The 23,047-nt window shown below is 42.9% G+C and overlaps 2 protein-coding genes across 3 annotated transcripts; both read left to right on the forward strand.

The window, feature by feature from the left end:
- The first annotated feature begins 8 nt into the window (after window positions 1–8).
- On the forward strand, window positions 9–7,623 carry LOC111953501 (leukocyte elastase inhibitor). Of its 2 annotated transcripts, XM_023972814.2 has the most exons (8): window positions 9–143; window positions 2,713–2,911; window positions 4,201–4,293; window positions 5,128–5,268; window positions 5,597–5,714; window positions 5,942–6,084; window positions 6,444–6,611; window positions 6,812–7,623. In XM_023972814.2, exons 2-8 carry the CDS (start codon window positions 2,744–2,746, stop codon window positions 7,214–7,216), a joined length of 1,236 nt encoding a protein of 411 aa, XP_023828582.1. In that variant the 5' UTR covers window positions 9–143; window positions 2,713–2,743; the 3' UTR covers window positions 7,217–7,623. The 2 variants fall into 2 exon arrangements, with proteins under 2 accessions (XP_023828582.1, XP_023828583.1); XM_023972815.2 differs by lacking the exon at window positions 4,201–4,293 and having other exon boundaries at window positions 10–143.
- A 1,209-nt stretch (window positions 7,624–8,832) lies between these two features.
- Window positions 8,833–13,970, forward strand: pigm (phosphatidylinositol glycan anchor biosynthesis, class M). Its single transcript, XM_023973301.2, has 5 exons — window positions 8,833–9,358; window positions 10,830–11,368; window positions 11,585–11,843; window positions 12,183–12,284; window positions 13,643–13,970. The coding sequence occupies exons 1-5, from the start codon at window positions 9,176–9,178 to the stop codon at window positions 13,808–13,810; spliced, it is 1,251 nt and encodes a 416-aa protein (XP_023829069.1). The 5' UTR covers window positions 8,833–9,175; the 3' UTR covers window positions 13,811–13,970.
- The last annotated feature ends 9,077 nt before the right edge of the window (window positions 13,971–23,047 follow it).

Consider the following 23,047-nt stretch of genomic DNA (forward strand, 5'->3'; position numbering starts at 1 on the left):
CCCCCCCCCAGGGCGTGTCTGTCTTTGTAAATTACATATTTCAGATGGTTAGCTGAAACTTGTCTGTAGCAAACCACCCACTGAAGTCACCTGGCTGTAGAGAGAAAGAGAACTACCTGACATTGACAAATAACCATTCATTGGTGAGTAGCTGCGATACAATATTTTCTCAATCTAAAGGCACTGACTCATTTATTGTTATCCCTGTTGCCATTTGCCATTCTGATAAACGGATTTGCAGGTTGTTTGCGATTACTATACTTTTTAAATTGGTGATCCTTATTTAGCATAATAACTGCTGTTTGTTTGGCTATCACCATAAATGTAACATCAAAGAGGACAGGACATTGATCATTCTAATCAATGTAGCTAGCTAACTAGATAGCTGATTAATCTTGCCTGGCTAGTGGCAACTCAAACTCCTTTAACCAGCCCTAAGTAATGATGTATGATGTACTGTTATGTTGACTCTACCCGCAGTCCCCGAGCTTATATTCACTCCGCGGCCGGGTTGAATAAAGACAAAACATTAGCCTACCTTATAAAATCCATAAATGTATAATTATTGTGCAATTTATATCTACTGGCGTAAGAGCAAATTTATGCTTGGTCGGAGACTCGGTATGGAGGGTGTGACGCTTGACGAGGCAGGCAGAGGCCAAATTTTATTGAACGCGGATGGGTCTTTGCGTGTCAAATAAGCTTGTTGACCAATCAGGACCTGAATATGACTGCCCGTCACATACTTATAAATAACGCGTCATTAATTTACGTAGTTATTACACATTGATTACACTATCACTCGTATTTCATATGTCCCCAACGATTCATCGCTACGTATGCTATGATGCTGGTAAAGTTGTCTCGCTCACCTACAGTGCTGGTCATTTAAAAAAAAGCTAGCTAGCTCATGGATGCAAACAATGTTCTTCCCAAAAAACATAGCATTTACATTTACATTTAAGCAAAACGACAATCTGTTTCAGTAGCTATAGTTAGCTACCCAACTATAGCTAGGTTTCATCATCTAAAATAACCCTCATTTATAAAAAATAATATATATATATATATAAAAATAAAAATAAATGTTATTTGATGAATGATGGTCGGACCCATCTATGTGAAGCTAGCCACAATAAGGATTAGCCACAATAGAATAGTGGGCTTTGCGTTTAGCCTTCAAAATAAAAGTATGTCATTGACAGTGATGCAAATGAATACAAATAGTAGAATTATGCCATAATTGAATAGATCATGCTAAGTGAAATTACACTGGATGTATTATACTTTAGAATTGCATTGGGGTCATACTTATTTCACTGTACAGCCTTACTTATGGATTGTGGATCAATGACATGGGGTATCAGTCTACTCGGTGACACCCAGAGAACATTAGCGTCGTCATTTTCTCCCCAATCCTTAAATGTCTTTGCTCTGTAAAAGAAGCAGATTTGCCTGTCGATTTATGACATTCTGGTGAGCAAAGGTTTCGTTTTCTAGGGCAACAAATAGGCTATTAATCTAATGACCAAAATAAGATGCAAGTATATAATAATAATAGACAAGTTGACTAACAAATAGCCTATCAAAATGTTGAAAATTATAAGCAGAAACATATCTAACTCAGACAAAAACAAAAATGCATCCCCTGTCAAGAAATCGTTCCGGCGTCTGACAGTAGCCGACAGACCATTTTCTATAAACTGGTTAGGGTCGGTTGTGGGCATCTGATTTTCACTTTATCAAATACTGTCTGTACAAAACATTAGGAACACCTACTCTTTCCATAACACTAACCAGGTGAATTCAGGTGAAAGCTATGATCTCTTATTGATGTCACCTGTTCAATCCACTTTAAATCAGTGAGGATGAAGGGGAGGCAGGTTGAAGGATTTGTAGGCCTTGATACAATTGAGACCTGGACTGTGTATGTGTGCCATTCAGAGGGTGAATGGGCAAGACAAAAGATTTAAGTGCCTTTGAACGGGGTATGGTAGTAGGTGCCAGGCCCACCGGTTTGAGTGTGTCAAGAACTGCAACGCTGCTGGGTTTTTCATGTTCAACAGTTTCCTGTGTGTATCAAGAATGGTCCACCGCCCAAAGGGCATCCAACCAACTTGACACTGTGGGAAGCATTGGAGTCAACATGGGCCAGCATCCCTGTGGAACTCTTGACACCTTGTTGTCCATGCCCCAATGAATTGAGGCTGTTCTGAGGGGAAAAGGGGGGTGCAAGTCCATATTAGGAAAGTGTTCCTATTGTTTTGTACACTGTGTGTAGTCGGGCGGTTGCAGATGGGTTATTAGCAATTGCGGGCGAACAAAACAACTGACCCGCACACCACTGATGTACATACTCATTCAAGATTTAATCAGGCTGTAATACACAAGTAATTGTTAATAGAGTGTGTTTAAATGTAACTTGATTCAACATTCTGGCTTGTAAGGTACATTTACAAAATTTTGCAGGCATTAGTTTCAGGCTGTATATACCAATTAATTGTGTATTATACAGCCTGATTAATCAGACTGCTAGCTAGACTACATTAATTCTATGTTCTTTAGCCTACTTTTTCTTTCGCATCAGCCCAAGATGGCTCTCGCGATAATTGCATGTCATTGTATATAGGCTACTGTATATGACTGCTCTGTTACAATGAAGTTTTAAACCCAGTGCCCACGGACACTAACTTCTTAACCTTTCTTCCAAAGCTCTGCCAGCCTGCCTTTCCCACCTGTTACAATGGCATCAGTGTCTGTGGCCAACACCAATTTCTCTCTGGAGCTGTTCAAGAAGATCACAGAGCACAACAAAACAGGCAATGTCTTCTACTCCCCTCTCAGCATCTACTCTGCCCTGGCCATGGTGTCCCTGGGAGCCAGAGGTAACACTGCTACCCAGATGTCAGAGGTGAGTCAGTGTAAACCATTTTGGGGGATCCCGTCCATCCAAAAACACATACACTCAAACATAATCATCTTACTCTCACACATTCATCTCTTATCCAACTATACTTCTGTTGATTAGCCTGATTAGTATGCACGGACAGCACAATGGTACCGGAATGAATACAGATATATTTCATAAAATAGTTTGCTGGACTAGTCACTATCGACAAAGGTTGGATAATGTAGCCTTTACTTTTTGTCATTATCCTGTCTAATGTAAACTTGCATCAAGGCTAGATTGGATTTTTTATGTAGTCACATGCACATGGCAATTTATTTCAAGTTGCAATTCTCCACCTAAATTGACTATAGCTTCTCCCTTAACCCCTGTGAAAAACCTTTCCAGTGTTTCTGAGATGAATAGGAAAGGGTGTGGCTGACAAATGGGTAGCCTATCCATGACGATTCACAGAAGGCTTCCTTTTAGTCAGCAGATTAGGCTTTATTTGAGTACAGCCCTACTGTTACTGTGGCAACATGGAGAGCAATAAAGTAATCCTTCTTATCAGTCTCTCGGTTCCCATTATCTGTGTACAGCTAGTAGACATGTAGGTGCCAGATAAGAGTTTATGTTGTCTTGGGATTTTTTTCTTTATTGCACCTTTATTTAACCAGGTTTGGCCAATTGAGAACAAGTTCTCATTTACAACTGTGACCTGGCCAAGATAAAGCAAAGCAATGCGACAACAGAGTTACACATGGAATAAACAAACGTACAGTCAATAATCAGGGGGCGAGGCCCTGATAGTTTAGATAATACATAAGAGTAGACTAAGTCTAATTTGTACAACCTCCATTTAGCTGTCAGCCAGAATATTTATTATAATAGCCATGGAATGTATTGTCCAATGTGAAAAAGCCTTTCTGCATGATACTGAACATGTAGGTAGTGATGAAATAGCAGCAATGTAGAGTTGAAGTCATAAAAAGGGCGAGTCTAGGGTACACAAGGGTGGGACAAGAATGCACACCTTCCTATTGAGCAATCTGACTTGCCTAGTTAAATAAAGGATATTAAAAAAAAATTGAGCAATCTTCACAGAACAAATATAATAGGGGTGGTCTCAATTTCTTTACCTGTTAAGGACTCAACGGCCTTAATTTACCGCCCTACATTACGTTTTGAAGGATTATTTCTGGAACCTACGCAGCTCGCCAGCCACACGCACACACACAATGTTGTATTCCACCCACTTCCCACATCTATGCTGTTCAAAAATGATAACCAATTGTCATACTGACGTCCACTAGGTCCTCTGCTTTGTCAAAGCAGACAAATCTAAAAAGGCTGACCCAGGACTACTCCAGCAAGTACAAAAGCCCCAGCTTCCGCTGGCTCTGAAGGTGCTAATATAAGTATATAATAAGGAATGGGTAACCCAGGGGGTTCAAAGAGAGCTTGCTGCCAGATAACATTGGGCTGTTGGTGAGGTAGCCATTTGGTGGGAACAAGGTACTACTATTGGTGTGGGGCAGGGCTCTTCAACCCTGTTCCTGGAGCGCTACTCTCTAGTAGGTTTTCGCTCTATCCCGAGATGTATCTAACTTGATTAAGCTTATCTTTCGTTGAAGCGAAAACCTACAGCACGTAGCTCTCCAGGAAAAAGTTTGGATAGCCTTGTTGTGGGGTCTGTGTTCTGTCGTCTATGTGGTTTATTTACAGTACATTTGTGAAGGGATATAAGCCCCATACACAAATTATTTTATAGCCTCTGTACACAATGTAGTAGTCACATTTGGGACTTGAGGGAACACAAGCATATTCTTTCTTTTATCTATATTTTTCATAACCCTTGATAAGCTGCCGTCTGAAAACGGAAATATAAACAGGAAAGTCTGGTCACACACATACAAAGAATTCCTTAACCACTTTGCGAGCAACATGAACGTAATCTGTGCTGGTCATGTCCAACCACCAAATGTCAAAATGACAAGTTATGCTGTTTGGATGCATTTCAATGTTGACACTTTCCTGAAAACATATTTTTCCTGAAAACATTTCTTTTATTTGGTGATGTGGTGGATGAATACAGTAAACAATGGCGGGTTTGTTTGCTAGCCGAAAAACGTACGAGTCGTGTTTCGGCTAGGGGTTTGCATGTCATGGATGCCACAGGAAGATGCTACCACAATGTCACATTTAGTAAATGTTATTTTTTTTTAAAATCCTGTCTGCAGTCCCTGCACCTCCACAAAGCTACGGATAACGTCCATGTCGGCTTCAACAAACTCATGAGTGAACTGAACAAGAAGGGAGCCCCGTACGCACTGAGCCTGGCCAATCGCCTGTACGGCGAGCAGTCTTACCAGTTTGTTCAGGTAAAGCCCTATTGTTTACACAGTGGGTGGAGAAAGTGTGTGTAAGATTTAGATATTTTTGCTCAATCTGAATTGACACTAATGAATCACAGTGTGTTAGGTTAAAGGTCATTATGCATTTCATTACACGTTGGAACAGAGCCTTATGACGAAGAGAGTTGTCAACAAAAAGATAATGGATAGAATATCCTGAAAAATGCTATCATTATACTGTACAAACAATTATACTGTACATCATTGTAGACTAGACACTATTTTAGGTACTTAGGGTTTGATAAAGCAAGGATATTGACTGTGTTGATTTTTGTGTCTCTGGTAAATGTGACAGACTTTCCTCGGTGACACCAAGAAGCACTACAATGCCGAGCTGGAGGCTGTGGACTTCAAGTCCAATGCGGAGACTGCCAGACAGAACATTAACGCCTGGGTGGAGAAGCAGACCGCAGGTGATTAGATGCCGCAAGCTGTCTCCATGTGCACAATAGTATTAATATTCTCAAATTCGGTGTAAAAATCAAAGGGACTGGATTGAGGATGAATTGATCACATACATTTTGTTCATATGGATTTTAAATCCATTATGTGTCCATGATGTATCTGTTTGTTATGTAACTACACCTTATTACAATGTTACCATCACCTCTGTAATTTCTATGGCCTCTGTATTTTGTAGAGAAAATCAAGAACCTATTGGCGGAGGGGGTTGTCGACCAACTGACCAGACTAGTGTTGGTGAACGCCATCTACTTCAAGGGCAACTGGGAGAAGAAGTTCAAAGAGAGCAGCACCAGCGATGCCCTGTTCAAATTGAACAAGGTAGTGTTTACCCAACCGGCTTAACATGTAGAACGAATTCCCGACAAGATCTGAGGAGTGGCTTTTCATTCATTTTTCTCTGATGTGTCCGTTTGTGCAATGAATGTGTAGTTACACCACTTTAGAGTAGCGCTCCTAAAGAAAAGATCTGACTTCCACTGAACTGTTGCTGTAGTCGGTTCCAGTCATCCCTTCTGAGTCTTTTGTGAGAGTAATGTTCTAGCTTGCTTCACTTTCATGAGTAATGATGAGTAACCTTTGCTACAATGGTGAAAATGCCTTGTAGTCACAAATTACACACAAGAAGGCAACTGTTAACAAAAGTGGGTGACTCCCTACCTTCCTTTCATTGACTACAGAATGAGAGTAAGCCAGTGAAAATGATGCATCAGAAGGCCAAGTTCCCCCTGACCTTCATCCCAGAGGCCAACTGCCAGATTCTGGAGCTGCCCTACGTAGGGAACGAACTGAGCATGCTCATCATGCTACCTAATGAGATGGAGGATGACACCACTGGTCTGAAGAAGGTAGGACTCACTTACTCACTTACATTCAACAAGATGGGTTTTGTGGCCAACACAATACACGTGGAGTATAAAGTTAACTTGAATTAGAAAGCTAGTTATAGGGTTAGCTCACACCGAAATAAGTCAGTCGTACTCTAGATGTGTCAATGTCTTGACTTTGTCTCCTGCCCCCCCCCCACACACACACACACACAACGCAGCTAGAGAAGGAGCTGACTTACAAGAACCTTGTGGAGTGGACCAGGCCTGACATGATGGACACGGTGGAGGTTCAGGTGGGCCTGCCCAAGTTCAAGCTGGAGGAGAGCCTGGACCTGAAGGACTTGCTGGTCAGCATGGGCATGACGGACGCCTTCGACCACTCCAAAAGCGACTTCTCGGGCATGTCGCCCGACGACGACCTGGTGCTGTCCAAGGTGATTCACAAGGCCTTCGTGGAGGTCAACGAGGAGGGAACAGAGGCAGCGGCCGCCACGGCCGCCATCATGATGATGCGCTGTACCATGAGGACGCCCACATTTGTCGCCGACCACCCCTTCCTCTTCTTCATCCGCCACAACCCCACCCAGAGCGTTCTGTTCTACGGTCGCTACTGCTCCCCTTAGGGGCTATATAGGAAATGGAACATGCCATGTGGAGGGAGGAAGGGCTTTTAATAGTATATACTGCAGCAGCTACATCAATATCCCATCTGTGTGCTTGATGATATGCTTTGATGTCAATGCCTTACCAAAGAATTGAAGAGTCAAGTGTATTTGTGATGAAATTAGGTTTGAGGAATTTAATGAATTTCTTACTGGCCTGATGTTACGAACAACACATTTTGCCTTATCATGATGTTTCTCTACTTTCCACCTACTTCAACACACTGAAGTGCAATTATCCTCAAACATATTTTTATTTTGTGTTCTGATAATGAACTCTCCTAGTCTTCTGATACTATACTGGTGTTTTCTTTTCAAATTAAGCAACTATATGAAAGTTTACAGGAAATAAAGATATGATAAGTGTGTGGGTGTGTGTGTGTGTGTCATTTCCTGTGTGTGCACATGCACGGGTGTCTTAACCAATGATGTATATAAACCCTGGATTGCTGATGCTATGTATTGGCCAATGAGAGGCTTTGAAGCCACTGGTCAGCCATATTGTAATATATGGTAATACAGATAAGCTTGTAATTGTTAAGGACTGAGGAGTTGTTCAGGATAAAAAATAAAATGGAATGGAGCCAAGCATAGACAGAATTCCATATGTTAGGTTTGTAGACCCCCCAGTGGGAATGAGATTTTTGGAAAGAGTGGTGGCGTGGTTTGCTCTCCGGAACAGGGCGCCGCTCAAATCGGTGATTAGTGGGGTAGGATTGAGTGTAGTGAATCAAATTTAAAAAATAATATTCCTGGTGTTTGTGACACCCGCCGTTTGGTGAGACATAGACGGGGTGGCAATGGCAACAATGAGAATACCCTGTCTGTCTTGTTAAGCTTTGACACAGAGTTTCTAGCTGATAAAGTCATATTAGGTTATATTTGCTATACTGTGAGGGCCTATGTTCCGAAAACGCTACGGTGTTTTAGATGCCAAGGATTCGGACATGTTGCAGCAGTATGTAGAATGGAGATCCCATGATGTGATAAACATGCAGATGGGCATAGTCAGAGGGAGTGTACAGTTACGAGTAGAGAAAACACTGTGTCTGTGGTGGCACCCATGCAGCTGGGGATCCGAAGTGCCCTGTGAGACAGGTTGAGATTGCCAAAGTTCGAGTGGGGCAGAAAGTTTCTATGCTGAGGCAGTGAAGAGATTGGAGGATAGCTCAAGGGTGAGCCGGGGTTGTATTTATTGCGTTTATAGCCATGGTGATCAACTGCACTGCGCTGATGCTGCGGAAATCACATAAGATAGATGTGGTAGTTGCAGCAGCAGAGTGCAGATTGCAAATTTTGGACACAAAAAGAAAAGGGGAATGGGAAAATCCTAAATTGTACCACCATCTAATCCTGCACCTATATTTTGGGGTGAGAGATTTTACTGTAGAAGATCTACAGGACGTTTTGAGAGAAGTGGTGCCATCCTCCCAGGCCGACTGCCTAGTGTAGGATCGTTTAGGGCCAAAGTAGCGGGATGGGGTGTTGGGTTTTTGGGGATAGTGTATAGGTGCAGGATTAGATGGTGGTACAATTTAGGATTTTCCCATTCCCCTTTTATTTTTGTGTCCAAAATGTGCAATCTGCACTCCAAACTGCGAAAGGCAGCAACACAGCGTCTAGTCTGCCGGAAAGCCACACGAAGAAGAAAACACTTCCTAGTTAACAACAGGAGCAGCAGCAACTTCTACTGCTAGTCAAATTGTGAAAAGTATTATACAATTGATAAAATGGGCAAGCGATCTAGTCAGATGTGAATGTATCTAACGTCAACTTGCTAGCTACACGATAAGAAAATTACACGGCATGGCTTTATCCCTTGCATTACCTACCTAGGAATAGGAATACAGTAACGTTAATTACAGTAGCTAGCTTAGATGCTAGCTGACTTATTGTCGAACAGGTTGGACAACTAACGCTATGGCTTCTATCATGGAAAGTGTCCTGTCCAAGCTTATGAATAAAAATGTACTTTTCACTGTGTCGTTTCTCGTACGACTTGTTTTGGTCAGTTTTGGTGTCTATCAGGACAGAACTATGGTGGTGAAATACACTGATGTTGATTATCACGTGTTTACAGATGCGTCGAAGTTCATCACGCAGGTAAGTTACCATTTCCTTAAATATTATAAATATACATGCCTGTCAGACAGTTCTGCCATGAGGTCTGTTTTTGGTCTTCCTGGTGTTAATTCCAATGTGTTTTTTCCTTGCCAGAAGATACCGAACCTACCGTTAGGCTTGTTTACACTGAGCTGCATTGGGGTCAGAACGCAATCAAAGTCCCAAACTGTTTTTTGTGACATCCATATTTCAAAGAGTCCTAGCTATCAGGAATGGCGTCATAATAGTGTATAGCCAAAACGGTTCAAACGATAGAGCAAAATTCATAGGAAGAAAATAAATTCAACATGCCACTTTGGCTTCTCTTAACAACCGTGAATATTTAATTTTATCTGTTCTCTACTTTTCCTGGCTTGCAAAGTACCAGGATGTCTCTGATTTTGAATCTGAATTTAAAGAACAAACCTTTTCGTCCTCATGCTAGCTAGCAGTAGCCACTGCAGCCATTTTGGAATGGCAGTGTCAGCCAATCAAATTGTATTTGTCACATGTGCCGAATACAACCTTACAGTGAAATGCTTACTTACAGGCCCTTAACCAACAATGCCGTTTTAAGAAAAATAAGTGTTAAGGAAAAAATAGATAAGTAAAAAAGAACAAATAACAAATAATTAAAGAGCAGCAGTAAAATGACAGTAGAGTGGCTATATACAGGGGGTACCGGTACAGAATCAATGTGCCATTTGATTAGCTGTTCAGGAGTCTTATGGCTTGGGGGTAGAAGCTGTTAAGAAGCCTTTTGGACCTAGACTTGGCACTCCAGTACCGCTTGCCGTGCAGTAGCAGAGAGAACAGTCTATGACTAGAGTGGCTGGAGTCTTTGACAATTTTTAGGGCCTTCCTCTGACACCAATCAACTCCTTTGTTGTTCAACGTGACGTTGCCATTCCATAATGGCTACTGTGGCTACAGCTGGCTAGCATGAGTTCGAAATAGGGCAGTGTTCCGGAAACTAGCAGTATTTCAATCTTCTCGATAGAGCAGTGTGGATAAAGGTCAAATTTGGAGTACAGTTGCATATCCCATCCCTGCATTGATGTACGTTTTCTGACCCATATCTCGCGCCAGCTCTATGGTGTCTTAATGTAACCATGATTGCGTTGCGAGCACAATGCAGTTCAGTGTAAACAAGCGAAACGGTAGGGTCGGTATCTTCTGGAAAGTTTTATCCTTGATCTTTTCAGGGACATGGCCTGCTGAAAGCCACTGGCTTGAGAATCAATGGGATAACATTTTGGTTGGATCTGTCAATGTTACATTACTCATGCCCAAATCTTTATTTGAGAGAATTTTGCTTTATTTGAGAGAATTTTGCTTTATTTGAGAGAACCTACCAGCTGTGAGTCCCTGCTGGTGATAAGTCTGCGTTCCTGCAAAGCTACACTTTAGCAAACAGTGCTTTTTACATGTGTAGTGTAACCTGCATCATTCTGTCCTCCTGTCATTGCAGGGCCAGTCTCCATACCACAGATCCACCTACCGCTACACCCCTCTACTAGCATGGATCCTGACCCCTAACATCTACCTCAGCCATGTCTTCGGGAAGCTTCTCTTCATCACGTGCGACGTGCTCTCAGGCCACCTGATCTACCTTATCCTTCGCCAGCGGGGACTTAGCTGCGAGGCTGCCTGCCGGGTCTGCTCCCTGTGGCTACTCAACCCGTTACCGGCCGGTGTGTCCAGCCGAGGCAACGCCGAGTCCGTCATAACCGCCCTGGTTCTGGCCACACTGCTCTGCCTGGAGCTGCGGCAGCTCCCCATGGCAGCCATCTTGTACGGCCTGGCCGTCCACATGAAAATTTACCCGGTGACTTATGCCCTGCCTATTGCCCTATCCCTACAGAGAAAGGAGAATGTGCAGGAGAGGAGAGTGGGGTGGTGGAGGAGAGCTCTTGGGTTTCTCCTCAGGCTATTGAATAAGGAGCTGTTTCTGTTTGCCGGTGTGGCCGGAGTGGTGTTCTGTGGATTGACTGTCCTGTTTTATAACATGTAAGTTTGGGCTAGCTCAGCGGGCTAATGCATACTTGAGTTGTTGTTGATGCTCCTCGTAAAGATCGGTTGGTCATTGACCATGAAAAGGTTTTCATTATCAGTTGTGAAATCTGTTATGTCATGTGTTTGACGCTTGTTTTCTAATGGTAAATCATGTTACCAATACAATTGTCCTCATAACTGTTCTCTACCCATTTGACCGTCTCTAATCAGGTATGGCTGGGACTTCCTCCAGGAAACCTACTTGTACCACCTGACGCGGAGGGACATCCGCCACAACTTCTCCCCTTACTTCTACATGCTGTACCTGACTGCAGACAGCCCCTGGAGCCTGGCCCTGGGTCTGGCTGCCTTCCTGCCCCAGGCCCTGCTGCTGCTCCTTGTCTCCCTGGCATACCACACAGACCTGGCCCTCTGCTGCTTCCTCCACACCGCCATCTTTGTCTCCTTCAACAAAGTCTGCACCTCCCAGGTGAACGTGACACTCCTCCATCTGTATCATGTTTGAAAGTGTTGCTGGGTGTTAAGTAACGTTAAATCCATGAACATGGTATTGTGACACTGATATGACATAGATGGTAGGATATGTTAGGTTAAATGTTATGACACTTGTGTTGTGTTGAATGTGACCTTTCCCCCAATCTGTATCATGCTGGTGTTGATGGTGCTTTATCATGATAGCAGTGTTTTTTGTTGTTGCATTATATTGGTTGAAAACCAAGGGCGTGCATACTGTAACATCAAACCCATGGAATGCAGCTTGTGGGAATGTTATGATGCTGATAGTATGTTTTGTGTGGTTTTTTTGTAGTACTTCTTGTGGTATCTGTGTCTGTTTCCTCTCGTCCTACCTCGACTGACCCTGTCACCAAAACAAGGAGTAGAACTCCTGGCTCTCTGGTTCGCTGGACAGGTAGGTGCAGCATCATTGGTTGATTGTATCTAGATTCCTGTCCAACTGGCGACAGATTTTCATGTGAATATTCTAAAATCCTAATTAAAAAAAACAATATGCACATTTTCCCACCAGAGATGTTTCCATCAAATGTACATGTTGCAGATAAAAGGCTGTGCGTGTTGACGTAGTGCACATAAAGCATTCATTTGACGTTAAATTCCCATGTACCGAATAAAAAAAGTTGAAAAAGTTCAATGGGTTTTCCTCACGTTTTCAACTCTGAGGGTTTTGTCACCAAAAATGTTACGTAATTTAGCGAATGTGCCCTCTGGTATTGGCACGTGCGCTCTAGCCAACAGCTCGTAGATACAGTGCGGGTATAGCCTGCCCTACACAATGAGATGAGGCTATTATGGAAAAATAGGGGGGGGAGAGGTCAAATCATGAAATCAGTGATATTCAGGTCGGAAAGTTCTCTAGAAAGATGACAGAGTTTCTGACTTAATTCCGAGCAGGTTGTCCGTTCACTGACATTTTTCCCAGTCGGAGCTAGTTTACATCGATATGACGGCTATTATATCAATATTTGCACATAAAAGTATTTTCACTGCCATTTCTCACATAATTAATTTTACCAGTGGTGGAAAAAGTACCCAATTGTTATACTTGAGTAAAAGTAAAGATACCTTCATAGAAAATTACTCAAGTAAAGTAAAAGTCACCCAGTAAAATTCTACTTGAGTAAAAGTCAAAGTATTTGGTTTAAAATATACTTAAGTATCAAAAGTAAATTTAATTACTAAAATATACTCGAAGTAAAAGTATAATATTTTTTTAAGGAATGCATTGAAGTAAAAGTAGTCAAAAATATAAATAGTAAAGTAAAGATTCCCCTAAAAAACTACCTAAATAGAACTTTCAATTATTTTTACTTCAGTACTTTACACAACTGAATTTTACAGACACAAATAAAGATCCCACTTTCTCTAGCGTATTTTGTTTTGTCGACAAAATTAGCTGTTTCCATCAAGTTTGTAGTGACATTTCTTATCCGACGTACTTTACTTGCATAAAAAGGTTGGATGGAAACCTGGTTATAGTCCCATTATATGAACATAAAGGGCTTCAAAAATAGACTCAATCTAACTTACTCTATACAGTATTACCAGACTAACCAACATGGCTCCAATATTATCAAATGAAACAGTAGCTCAAAAATTCCCCCAAAGTTGGTCATTATAATATTTATAAATAAATACATAATGTGTCAGACTATAGCTTGCATCATATAAAATGACTTGTCATTGAAGTTGTATAGGCAATATACTTAGGAAAATGTATTTAGGAAATGTTTTCTTCTTCTTTTGTCTCAGGGTATATGGTTGGCCCCTGCGTACTACCTGGAGTTTGAGGGATACAACACCTTTCTGCTCATTTGGCTGGCTGGACTGATATTCTTGATCATTAACTCATTCATTATGGTACAGATTATAACCCATTACAAACCATCAGACACTATGCAGAGATTGAAAGCAGAGTGATATCCGGACAACTACTTGAACACTTAATTCTACGTTCCTTGGATGTAAGGGATCAAGTGAAGACATTTCACTAGTAGACAACTTAGTTGCTGATAATTGCAATGCATTTGTTATTTTGTCTATATGGGAATTTTGTATATATAAAAACAAAAATACCTGGCATGGATGTCTATTCGATGGATGATATTGTATATTGGTCGAAGATGTTTCAATTTGGTAAAACATTTATATATATATTTTTGAAACTGTAAGTACACAATTTTGCATAATTTATACATGTTTGAAATTACTTTTCACAGCAGGCTTAACAGCTTTTTCTACCCAGTAGTGAACTAAGTGAATATAGTACATAGAAATAAGCAGGGTGCCTTTTTTTTTTTAAACCTTCCAGAAGGTGGCAGCATTTAGCTGATAACGGCACTAAAAGAGGCTCTATCCTCAAATGCCCCCATCATAGTCAAGGAATTCAGCCATGAACACAACTGAAAACAAACAATAATGTCGGCTGTTATTTGTTACTTTAAGATCCTGGAGATTATTACTTTATAATTCTGCTCAATTTTTGGTTTCTACATATTGTTTAAAGAGAGACTGAGATTCTGTTATTTCAGCCCATTTCAATTCTACTTACCCAGAGTCAGATGAACTCGTTTATGTCATTTATGTCTGCTTGCTGTATGAAGGAAGTTAGCGGTAGTTTCACGAGCAATGCTACCGTACCTGTAGACTTCCAGTCATTAGCATTGGCTCGTGAAACTACCACTAACTTCCTTCATACTGCACACAGATGCATACAAATGGTATCCACGAGTTAATCTTACTCTGAGTAAGTAGAACAAGGGCCAAAATGCCAGAGGGTCATGAACGAGGCACAAGCAAGGGTGAGTTTACACTTCGTCCCTTGGGTTATGACCGCTTACTTTAGTGACCCCTGACAGAGTTGTGTGTGTGTCTTCATGCCTGTGCGTGACTCTGCTGCGAGTGAGTTTGCATTCCCACGTCATGAGTCACACCTATTGCACTCAGTGCCCTCTCTCCAGCTCCACACCCACCAGCCAAACCTAACCCGCACCCAATACGTCTCCAATGCTGTTTCATTTAGCCGCCTCGCCTAGTTGAACCTCCTCAACAACGCACAAAACATCCTGCTCAATAGGGAAACACTAAGTTCGGTTCCTTTAATCTACAGTGTTTACCTGGTAATGAGGGCTCTCTTTAAGCACTGACACATTTACTCCAGGCCCTGGGTTGGTTGCGTGACTAGCTCCCATCTGCTGGAGTCTGTGGTTGTGACATCATCCCCAAGGTCCTTGCTCATCAAGAGCAATGACAAGACGGGAGGGGCGGTGGGTGTGACCAATTAGAGCCAATGGTGTAGGGAGTAATGACTAGTGGGGGCGAACCGGTCACGCAACCCTGGCTGGAAAAGGATTAAGGTCTCATTGGTCTCCATGGATCAACCTCCTCATCCTCCTCCCCCTCCTCTATACGGCTGTCAATCCACATCAAAGGTTCTCCTTTGCGTCATTGTTGCCCCGAGCCCCATGCCTTTCTCTCTCTGCTGTACTGAATTGCACAGCCTCCTCTGCGCAGTCAGTCATGCGCAGTCAGTCAGATGTCGTGTCACAAGGTCGCCTGCGTGCTGACAAGGTTCAGGATTAAACATGTTAACTTCTATACAGCGCATTTACACTCATATCACGCAAAAGGGTGTGTCTCAGAGAGAAACTTGGATATTTTATATCCTTGAATGCTAAGTGCTATTGCCACAGAGAGTGATGTACTATTGTAGCTGGAGGGATGAGGTGTAGCACACAACTCATTCTCTCATATAGTCCCTTTGTTTCTCAGTGACAGCTAGCTAATGGCACTCCTGCATGCTACTTACTGTATGTGCCACCATTCAATGCTAATTAATGTCATGGTAGCTCCGCAGCTGCTAAACATGCCCTTGTTTCTCATGTAGGCATACGGAGTAGGATGAAGTTGCCCCCCGACATTGGTCTTGGGTCAGTTTAGCATTTTCCGCTAATGGTTCAATTTAGGATTAGGGGAAGGGGTAGTTGATCCTAGATCTGTACCTAGGAGAACAGCCTGGTCTTATAGAGTAGACGTAATATAGTAGACGGGAATCTGGAAGACTCAAATTATACTGAACAAAAATATGAACGCAACAATTTCAGGCCCAGCCAATTAGAATGAGATTTTACCCACAAAAGGGCTTTATTACAGGCAGAAATACCCCTCCCCCGCAGCTGAAGCCAGATGTGGAGGTCCTGGGCTGGTGTGTTACACGTGGTCTGCGATTGTGAGGCCAGTTGAACGTACTGACAAATTCTCTGAAACAACATTGGAGGCGGTTTATGGTAGAGAAATGAACATTCAATTCACTGGCAACCTCTCTAGTGGACATTCCTGCAGTCAGCATGCCAATTGCACGCTCCCTCAACTTGAGAGATCTGTGGCATTGTGTTGTGTGACAAAACTGCACGTTTTAGAGTGGCCTTTTATGATCCCCAGCACAAGTGACACCTGTGTAATGATCATGCTGTTTAATCAGCTTCTTGATATGCCACACCTGTCAGGTGGATGGATTATCTTGGCAAAGGAGAAATGCTAACTAACAGGGAGGTAAACAAATTTCTGAACAACATTTCAGAGAAATAAGCTTTTTGTGTGTATGGAACATTTCTGCGATCTTTTATTTCCGCTCATGAAACATGGGACCAACACTTTACATGTTGCGTTTATATTTTTGTTCAGTATACTATGATATGTTACGTTTGGTATGGTTACATAAGACAGAAGGTTACGTAACGCTAATATGAAAGGAATGTGGTTGGTGGGAGCATAATGCAAACGTCTAGCAACACAAGATTGTGTTTTCGAATCTCATCACGGACAACTTTAGTATTTGCAACTACTTACTACTTTTTAGCTACTTTGCAACTACTTACCATGTTAGCTAACCCTAATCCTTATAGCTAACCCTTCCCCTAACACTAACCTTAACCCTAACCCCTAGCCTAGCTCTTGATAAGTGCGTGAATTGGAACATTTTCCTGTCCTGCTAAGCATTGAAAATGTAACGAGTACTTTTGGGTGTCAGGGAAAATATATGGAGTAAAAAGTACAATATTTTCTTTAGGAATGTAATAAAGTAAAAGTTGTCAAAAATAGAAATAGTATAGTACAGATACCCCAAAAAACGACTTAATAGTACTTTATAGTATTTTTAGTTAAGTACTTTACACCACTGTACAGAATAATATAAAATGTTCTGACACCAGGTTGAGGGGAAACTTCACCCCAGAGCATACTAGGCAGCCAGTATGTTAGTGTTCTGTTTTTCACTCTTACTTTGACTTATTTACTCATGTAGCCTTTTTAGATTTCTATTTTTGTTTGGACGACAACAACAGCATAAATGAAGAGACGACAATCTGGCACTTGTGATACTGGTCTGGGAGTCTGTATTGTTGCAGCGCACACAGAGTGTATTGTTGGGGGACCTTTGAGCATATTGAACTCATTGATCATCCTGTCTTCGCCCTCTGTGTATCATGAAAGAAGGTGATGCTTTTATCTCAACTATGTCTGGAATTCAAATGAAACCCACCATAGTGATGCTTATGTATTGTCTTTGTATATGAACTAAACTACTGGCTTAGCTCGAAAGCTCCTTCTCGGGTTCATCAGAACATTTTTGAAGTTTACATGCATCTCTGTTTAAGTCAGGTGGTTACCTCAACCCAGCATCTGACATCACCAACGCTTAAAAGCCTGGATGCAGTTATCACTGTTTTTACTTTAATATTTTAGTCATTTAGCAGACGCTCTTATCCAGAGCGACTTACAGGAGCAATTAGGGTTAAGTATCTTGCTCAAGGTCACATCGGTAGATTTTTCACTTAGTCGGTTTGGGGATTCGAACCAGCAACCTTTCGGCTACTGGCCCAATGCTCTTAACCGCTACGCTACTTACTTTTTTAACAGTGGCTTACATTTACCCCCCATTCAGCATCCCCTGCTGTCCCAATGTGGTCCTGGCCACCTCCCTTTAGGCACAGTGGGCAGGAGCCACTTATCCCTGGTGTGTGGGGGGGATTTACCTGAGAGGGGCATGGGACTCACTGTGAAGGTCTGGACGGGCTTGCTGAGCAGATCCCACATCTTCTGTGGGAGGTGGGGGCTATTGGCATAGCACTGAGATGGAGGGCACAGTGGTGCCATACAGAGGCACATGGTTTGCAGGTGTTTGATGCCATTCCATTTGCTCCCTTCCAGCCATTATTATGAGACGTTCTCCCCTCAGCAGCCTCCACTGCATCCAGTGCCATGGAACATTTAGTGCCATAGTCTATCTTTCTAGGCTCATGGTGCTCCACACAGCTGCTGTGGGAAAAGACTATGGCTTAAACGCGCGAACACACACACACACACACACTCTAATCCGCTACAGTCACATTGCCACTGATACAGACAACACCTGTCCTGGAGCCGTGATATAGACTGCTGAGCTAAAGCCGTGCTTAATAACTTGGCCAGTCTGTCCCAGGCTCTGGGGGATAAACCCATTCTTCTGAGACCACCGCATCTACTAGTGTCATTTAAGCCCTACACGGTGAACGAATCCTGGTTCCCCTTTGGAAGCTAGTTTGTGAGGGTTGCCACGATACATTGCAGAAGAAGGAGAGGTCAGGAATGACTGTCAACAGACAATGTTATGGATCATCGAGAGAACGGAATGTAGAAAGCCAGTAAACCGAGGTTATATTCTACTGCCTGGGACAGCTCTTCATTTTCTATCCTTATGTTCTATGTGTGTTCTTGTTCCCTTCCCTTCATGGATTCAAGTGCAAATGAGTGGTGTAAGAACTATGGCGGAAACTCCCTCTAGTCTAGACCATGCCCACAACAATCCAATGCTTTTGAAGAGGAGTGTACTTCAGCTGAAAGGTAGAGAATTGTGAGGCAAAGCTCTATCATAACCTTTTCACTATCCCAGACTAGAATTAACATGGGTGAAAGGGCAGAGGGATGTAGGATACATTGTCATTTGAGCTAGTATGAAAACGACCACATTAGGTAGAGATAGAGGCAAGCCAGATCAATGGAAGTCACCTATGATTTATTGCACAACACCAGTAACGAGCTGCTCTGTTGCTTTTCATTTTGTTCTGGCGACACCCATTTATTGTCAAGTTTTGGGTCATACTTGTGTTCTGAACTATGTAGCTTTGAGCTATATGTTTGAGGAATGATAATGCATTAAGATGATCACCTGCAGGAGGACTCTGAGGGATAGTAATATTAATATAATATATGCCATTTAGCAGATCCAAAGAGACTTGCAGTCTTGCGTGCATACCTTTTTTTATGTATAAGTGTGTTTTGTTGTTGTTGATCAGTTAATTGGCTATGTATACAACTGGTCAACAAGCTAACCTACAGCCGACACCAGTATGATTGGTCAGCCGATCTAACAGTATCGCTTCCGTCCCTCTCCTCACCCCTGCCTGGGCTCGAACCAGGGACCCTCTGCACACATCAACAACTGCCTCCCACGAAGCATCGTTACCCCTTGCTCCACAGAGCAAGGGGAACAACTACTTCAAGGTCTGAGTGAGTGACGTCACCGATTGAAACGCTATTAGCGCGCACCCCGCTAACTAGCTAGCCATTTCACATCGGTTACACCGACACCAGTATGATTGGTCAGCCGACACCAGTATGATTGGTCAGCTCATACCAGCTGGCATGGCTGTTTAGGAAATATTTACAATATGATAATCCCAGGCTTTATTAGACCATGTAGAAAGACTTTCATTCAGATTATGCGGTGAGATGAACACAAATGTCCTTCAAGGATATCTTAGAAGTGGTAATTTACAGAAAAGTGATACGGTGTAGATTTGATATAGCAATTATGTAATTACCATACATTGGACTAGGCCTAATAAATAACCAGTATTCAAGAAGTTGTGGTTTTGAGCTGCACGTTTCCTCTGTTTTGGGCGGCAGGTAGCCTAGTGGTTAGAGCGTTGGGCCAGTAACCGAAAGGTTGCTAGATCAAATCCCCGAGCTAACAAGGTAAAAATCTGTTGTTCTGCCCCTGAACAAGGAAGTTAACCCATTGTTCCTAGGCTGTCATTGTAAATAAGAATTTGTTCTTAACTGACTTGTCTAGATAAATAAAGGTAAAATATATATATATATTTTTTAAATAACATAGTATGATGAAACCAAATGACCTCTCAGCGGTGGCCCATCATTTTTAGATGATTACCTTATAGGATCTGTGGTAGATTAATATGTTTTCCAGATGGTTTTGCCTCATGTTAGATGAGGTCAAAGGTCATCCAATGTAGTGGGGCAATATTTATCATATACTGTATTATATATACAGTATCTCACATGCAACCCGTAATAAGACTATGCCATTTGTATGCTAACAAAGTATATTCAACTGAATATTTGACTGCATAAAGATGATTTAGCAATATGCAAGAGACTATGTTTGAGTTAAAGTAATAGGATAATCAAGAAAGGTCTAAGAATTGTCTATATCAAAGACAGATATTTAATATCATTGTAAAATGAATGGCTTAAATTACAATTCCTGATTCCTGCTTACAAGCGAAAATTAAAGCAGGAAGCACCAGTGACTCAGTCAATAAAGTGGTCAGATGAAGCAGTTGCTAAGCTACAGGACTGTTTTGCTAGCACAGACTGGAATATGTTCCGGGATTCTTCCAATGGCATTGAGGAGTACACCACATCAGTCATTGACGTTGTCCCCACAGTGACCGTACGTACATACCCCAACCAGAAGCCATGGATTACAGGCAACATCCGCACTGAGCTAAAGGATAGAACTGCCACTTTCAGGGAGCGGGACTCTAACCCAGAAGCTTATAATAAATCCTGCTATGCCCTCCGACGAACCATCAAACAGGCAAAGCGTCAATACAGGACTAGGATCGAATCGTACTACAACGGCTCCGACGCTCGTTGGACGTGGCAGGGCTTGCAAAACATTACAGACTACAAAGGGAAGCACAACCGAGAGCTGCCAAGTGACACGAGCCTACCAGACGAGCTAAACTACTTCTATGCTCGCTTCGAGGCAAATAACAGTGAAACAGGCATGAGAGCACCAACTGTTCCGGACGACTGTGTGATCACGCTCTTCGCAGCCGATGTGAGTAAGACCTTTAAACAGGTTAACATTCACAAGGCCGCAGGGCCATAGGGATTACCAGGACGTGTACTGTGACCATGCGCTGACCAACTGACAAGTGTCTTCACTGACATTTTCAACCTCTCCCTGTCCGTGTCTGTAATACCAACATGTTTTAAGCAGACCACGATAGTCCCTGTGCCCAAGAACACTTAGGTAACCTGCCTAAATGACTACCGACCCGTAGCACTCGCGTCTGTAGCCATGAAGTGCTTTGAAAGGCTGCTCATGGCTCATATCAACACCATTATCCCAGAAACCCAAAACCCACTCCAATTTTCATACCGCCCTAATAGATCAACAGATGATGCAATCTCTATTGCACTCAACACTGCCCTTTCCCACCTGGATTAAAGGAACACCTATGTGAGAATGCTATTCATTGACTACAGCTCAGCATTCAACACCATAGTGCCCTCAAAGCTCATTAATAAGCTAAGGACCCTGGGACTAAACACCTCCCTCTGCAACTGGATCCTGGGCTTCCTGACGGGCCGCCCCCAGGTGGTAAGGGTAGGTAACAACACATCCACCGCGCTGATCCTCAATACAGGGGCCCCTCAGGGGTGCATGCCCAGTCCCCTCATGTACACCCTGTTCACTCATGACTGCACGGCCAGGCACGACTCCAACACCATTAAGTTTGCCGATGACACAACAGTGGTAGGCCTGATCACCGATCACGACAACGACGAGACAGCCTATAGGGAGGGGATGAGAGACATGGCCCTGTGGTGCCAGGACAACAACCTCTCCCTCAACGTGATCAAGACAAAGGAGATGATTGTGGACTACAGGAAAAGGAGGACCGAGCACGCCCCATTCTCATCGACAGGGCTGTAGTGGAGCAGGTTGAGAGCTTCAAGTTCCTTGGTGTCCACATCACCAACAAACTAACATGGTCTAACATGGTCCATGCACAGTCGTGAAGAGGGCACAACAGGAATCAGAGATTCCAGTCACCCTAGTCATAGACTGTTCTCTCTGCTACCACACGGCAAGCGGTACCGGAGTGCCAAGTCTAGGTCCAAGAGGCTTCTAAACAGCTTCTATCCCCAAGCCATAAGACTCCTGAACAGCTAATCAAATGGCTATCTAGACTATTTGCATTGCCCCCCCCCCCCCTTTTAAGCCGCTGCTACTCTCTGTTATTATCTATGCATAGTCACATTAATAACTCTACCTACATGTACATAAACTCAGCAAAATAAGAAACGTCCTCTCACTGTCAACTGCGTTTATTTTCAGCAAACTTAACATGTGTAAATATATATGAACATAACAAGATTCAACAACTGAGACATGAACTGAACCAGTTCCACAGACATGTGACTAACAGAAATTTAATAATGTGTCCCTGAAAAAATGAGGTGTCAAAATCAAAAGTAACAGTCAGTATCTGGTGTGGCCACCAGCTGCATTAAGTACTGCAGTGCGTCTACTCCTCATGAACTGCACCAGATTTGCCAGTTCTTGCTGTGAGATGTTACCCCAGTCTTACACCAAGGCAACTGCAAGTTCCCGGACATTTCTGGGGGGAATGGCCCTAGCCCTCACCCTCCGATCCAACAGGTCCCAGACGAGCTCAATGGGATTTAGATCCGGGCTCTTTGCTGGCCATGGCAGAACACTGACATTCCTGTCTTGCAGGAAATCACGCACAGAATGAGCAGTATGGCTGGTGGCATTGTCATGCTGGAGGGTCATGTCAGGATGAGCCTGCAGGAAGGGTACCACATGAGGGAGGAGGATGTCTTCCCTGTAACTCACAGCGTTGAGATTGCCTGCAATGACAACAAGCTCAGTCCGATGATGCTGTGACGCACCGCCCCAGACCATGACGGACCCTCCACCTCTAAATCAATCCCGTTCCAGAGAACAGGCCTCGGTGTAACGCTCATTCCTTCGACGATAAAAGCGAATCCGACCATCACACCTGGTGAGACAAAACCGCGACTCGTCAGTGAAGAGCACTTTTTGCCAGTCCTGTCTGG

Source organism: Salvelinus sp. IW2-2015, linkage group LG27 (assembly GCF_002910315.2).
Source record: "Salvelinus sp. IW2-2015 linkage group LG27, ASM291031v2, whole genome shotgun sequence".
Classification (NCBI taxonomy): domain Eukaryota; kingdom Metazoa; phylum Chordata; class Actinopteri; order Salmoniformes; family Salmonidae; genus Salvelinus; species Salvelinus sp. IW2-2015.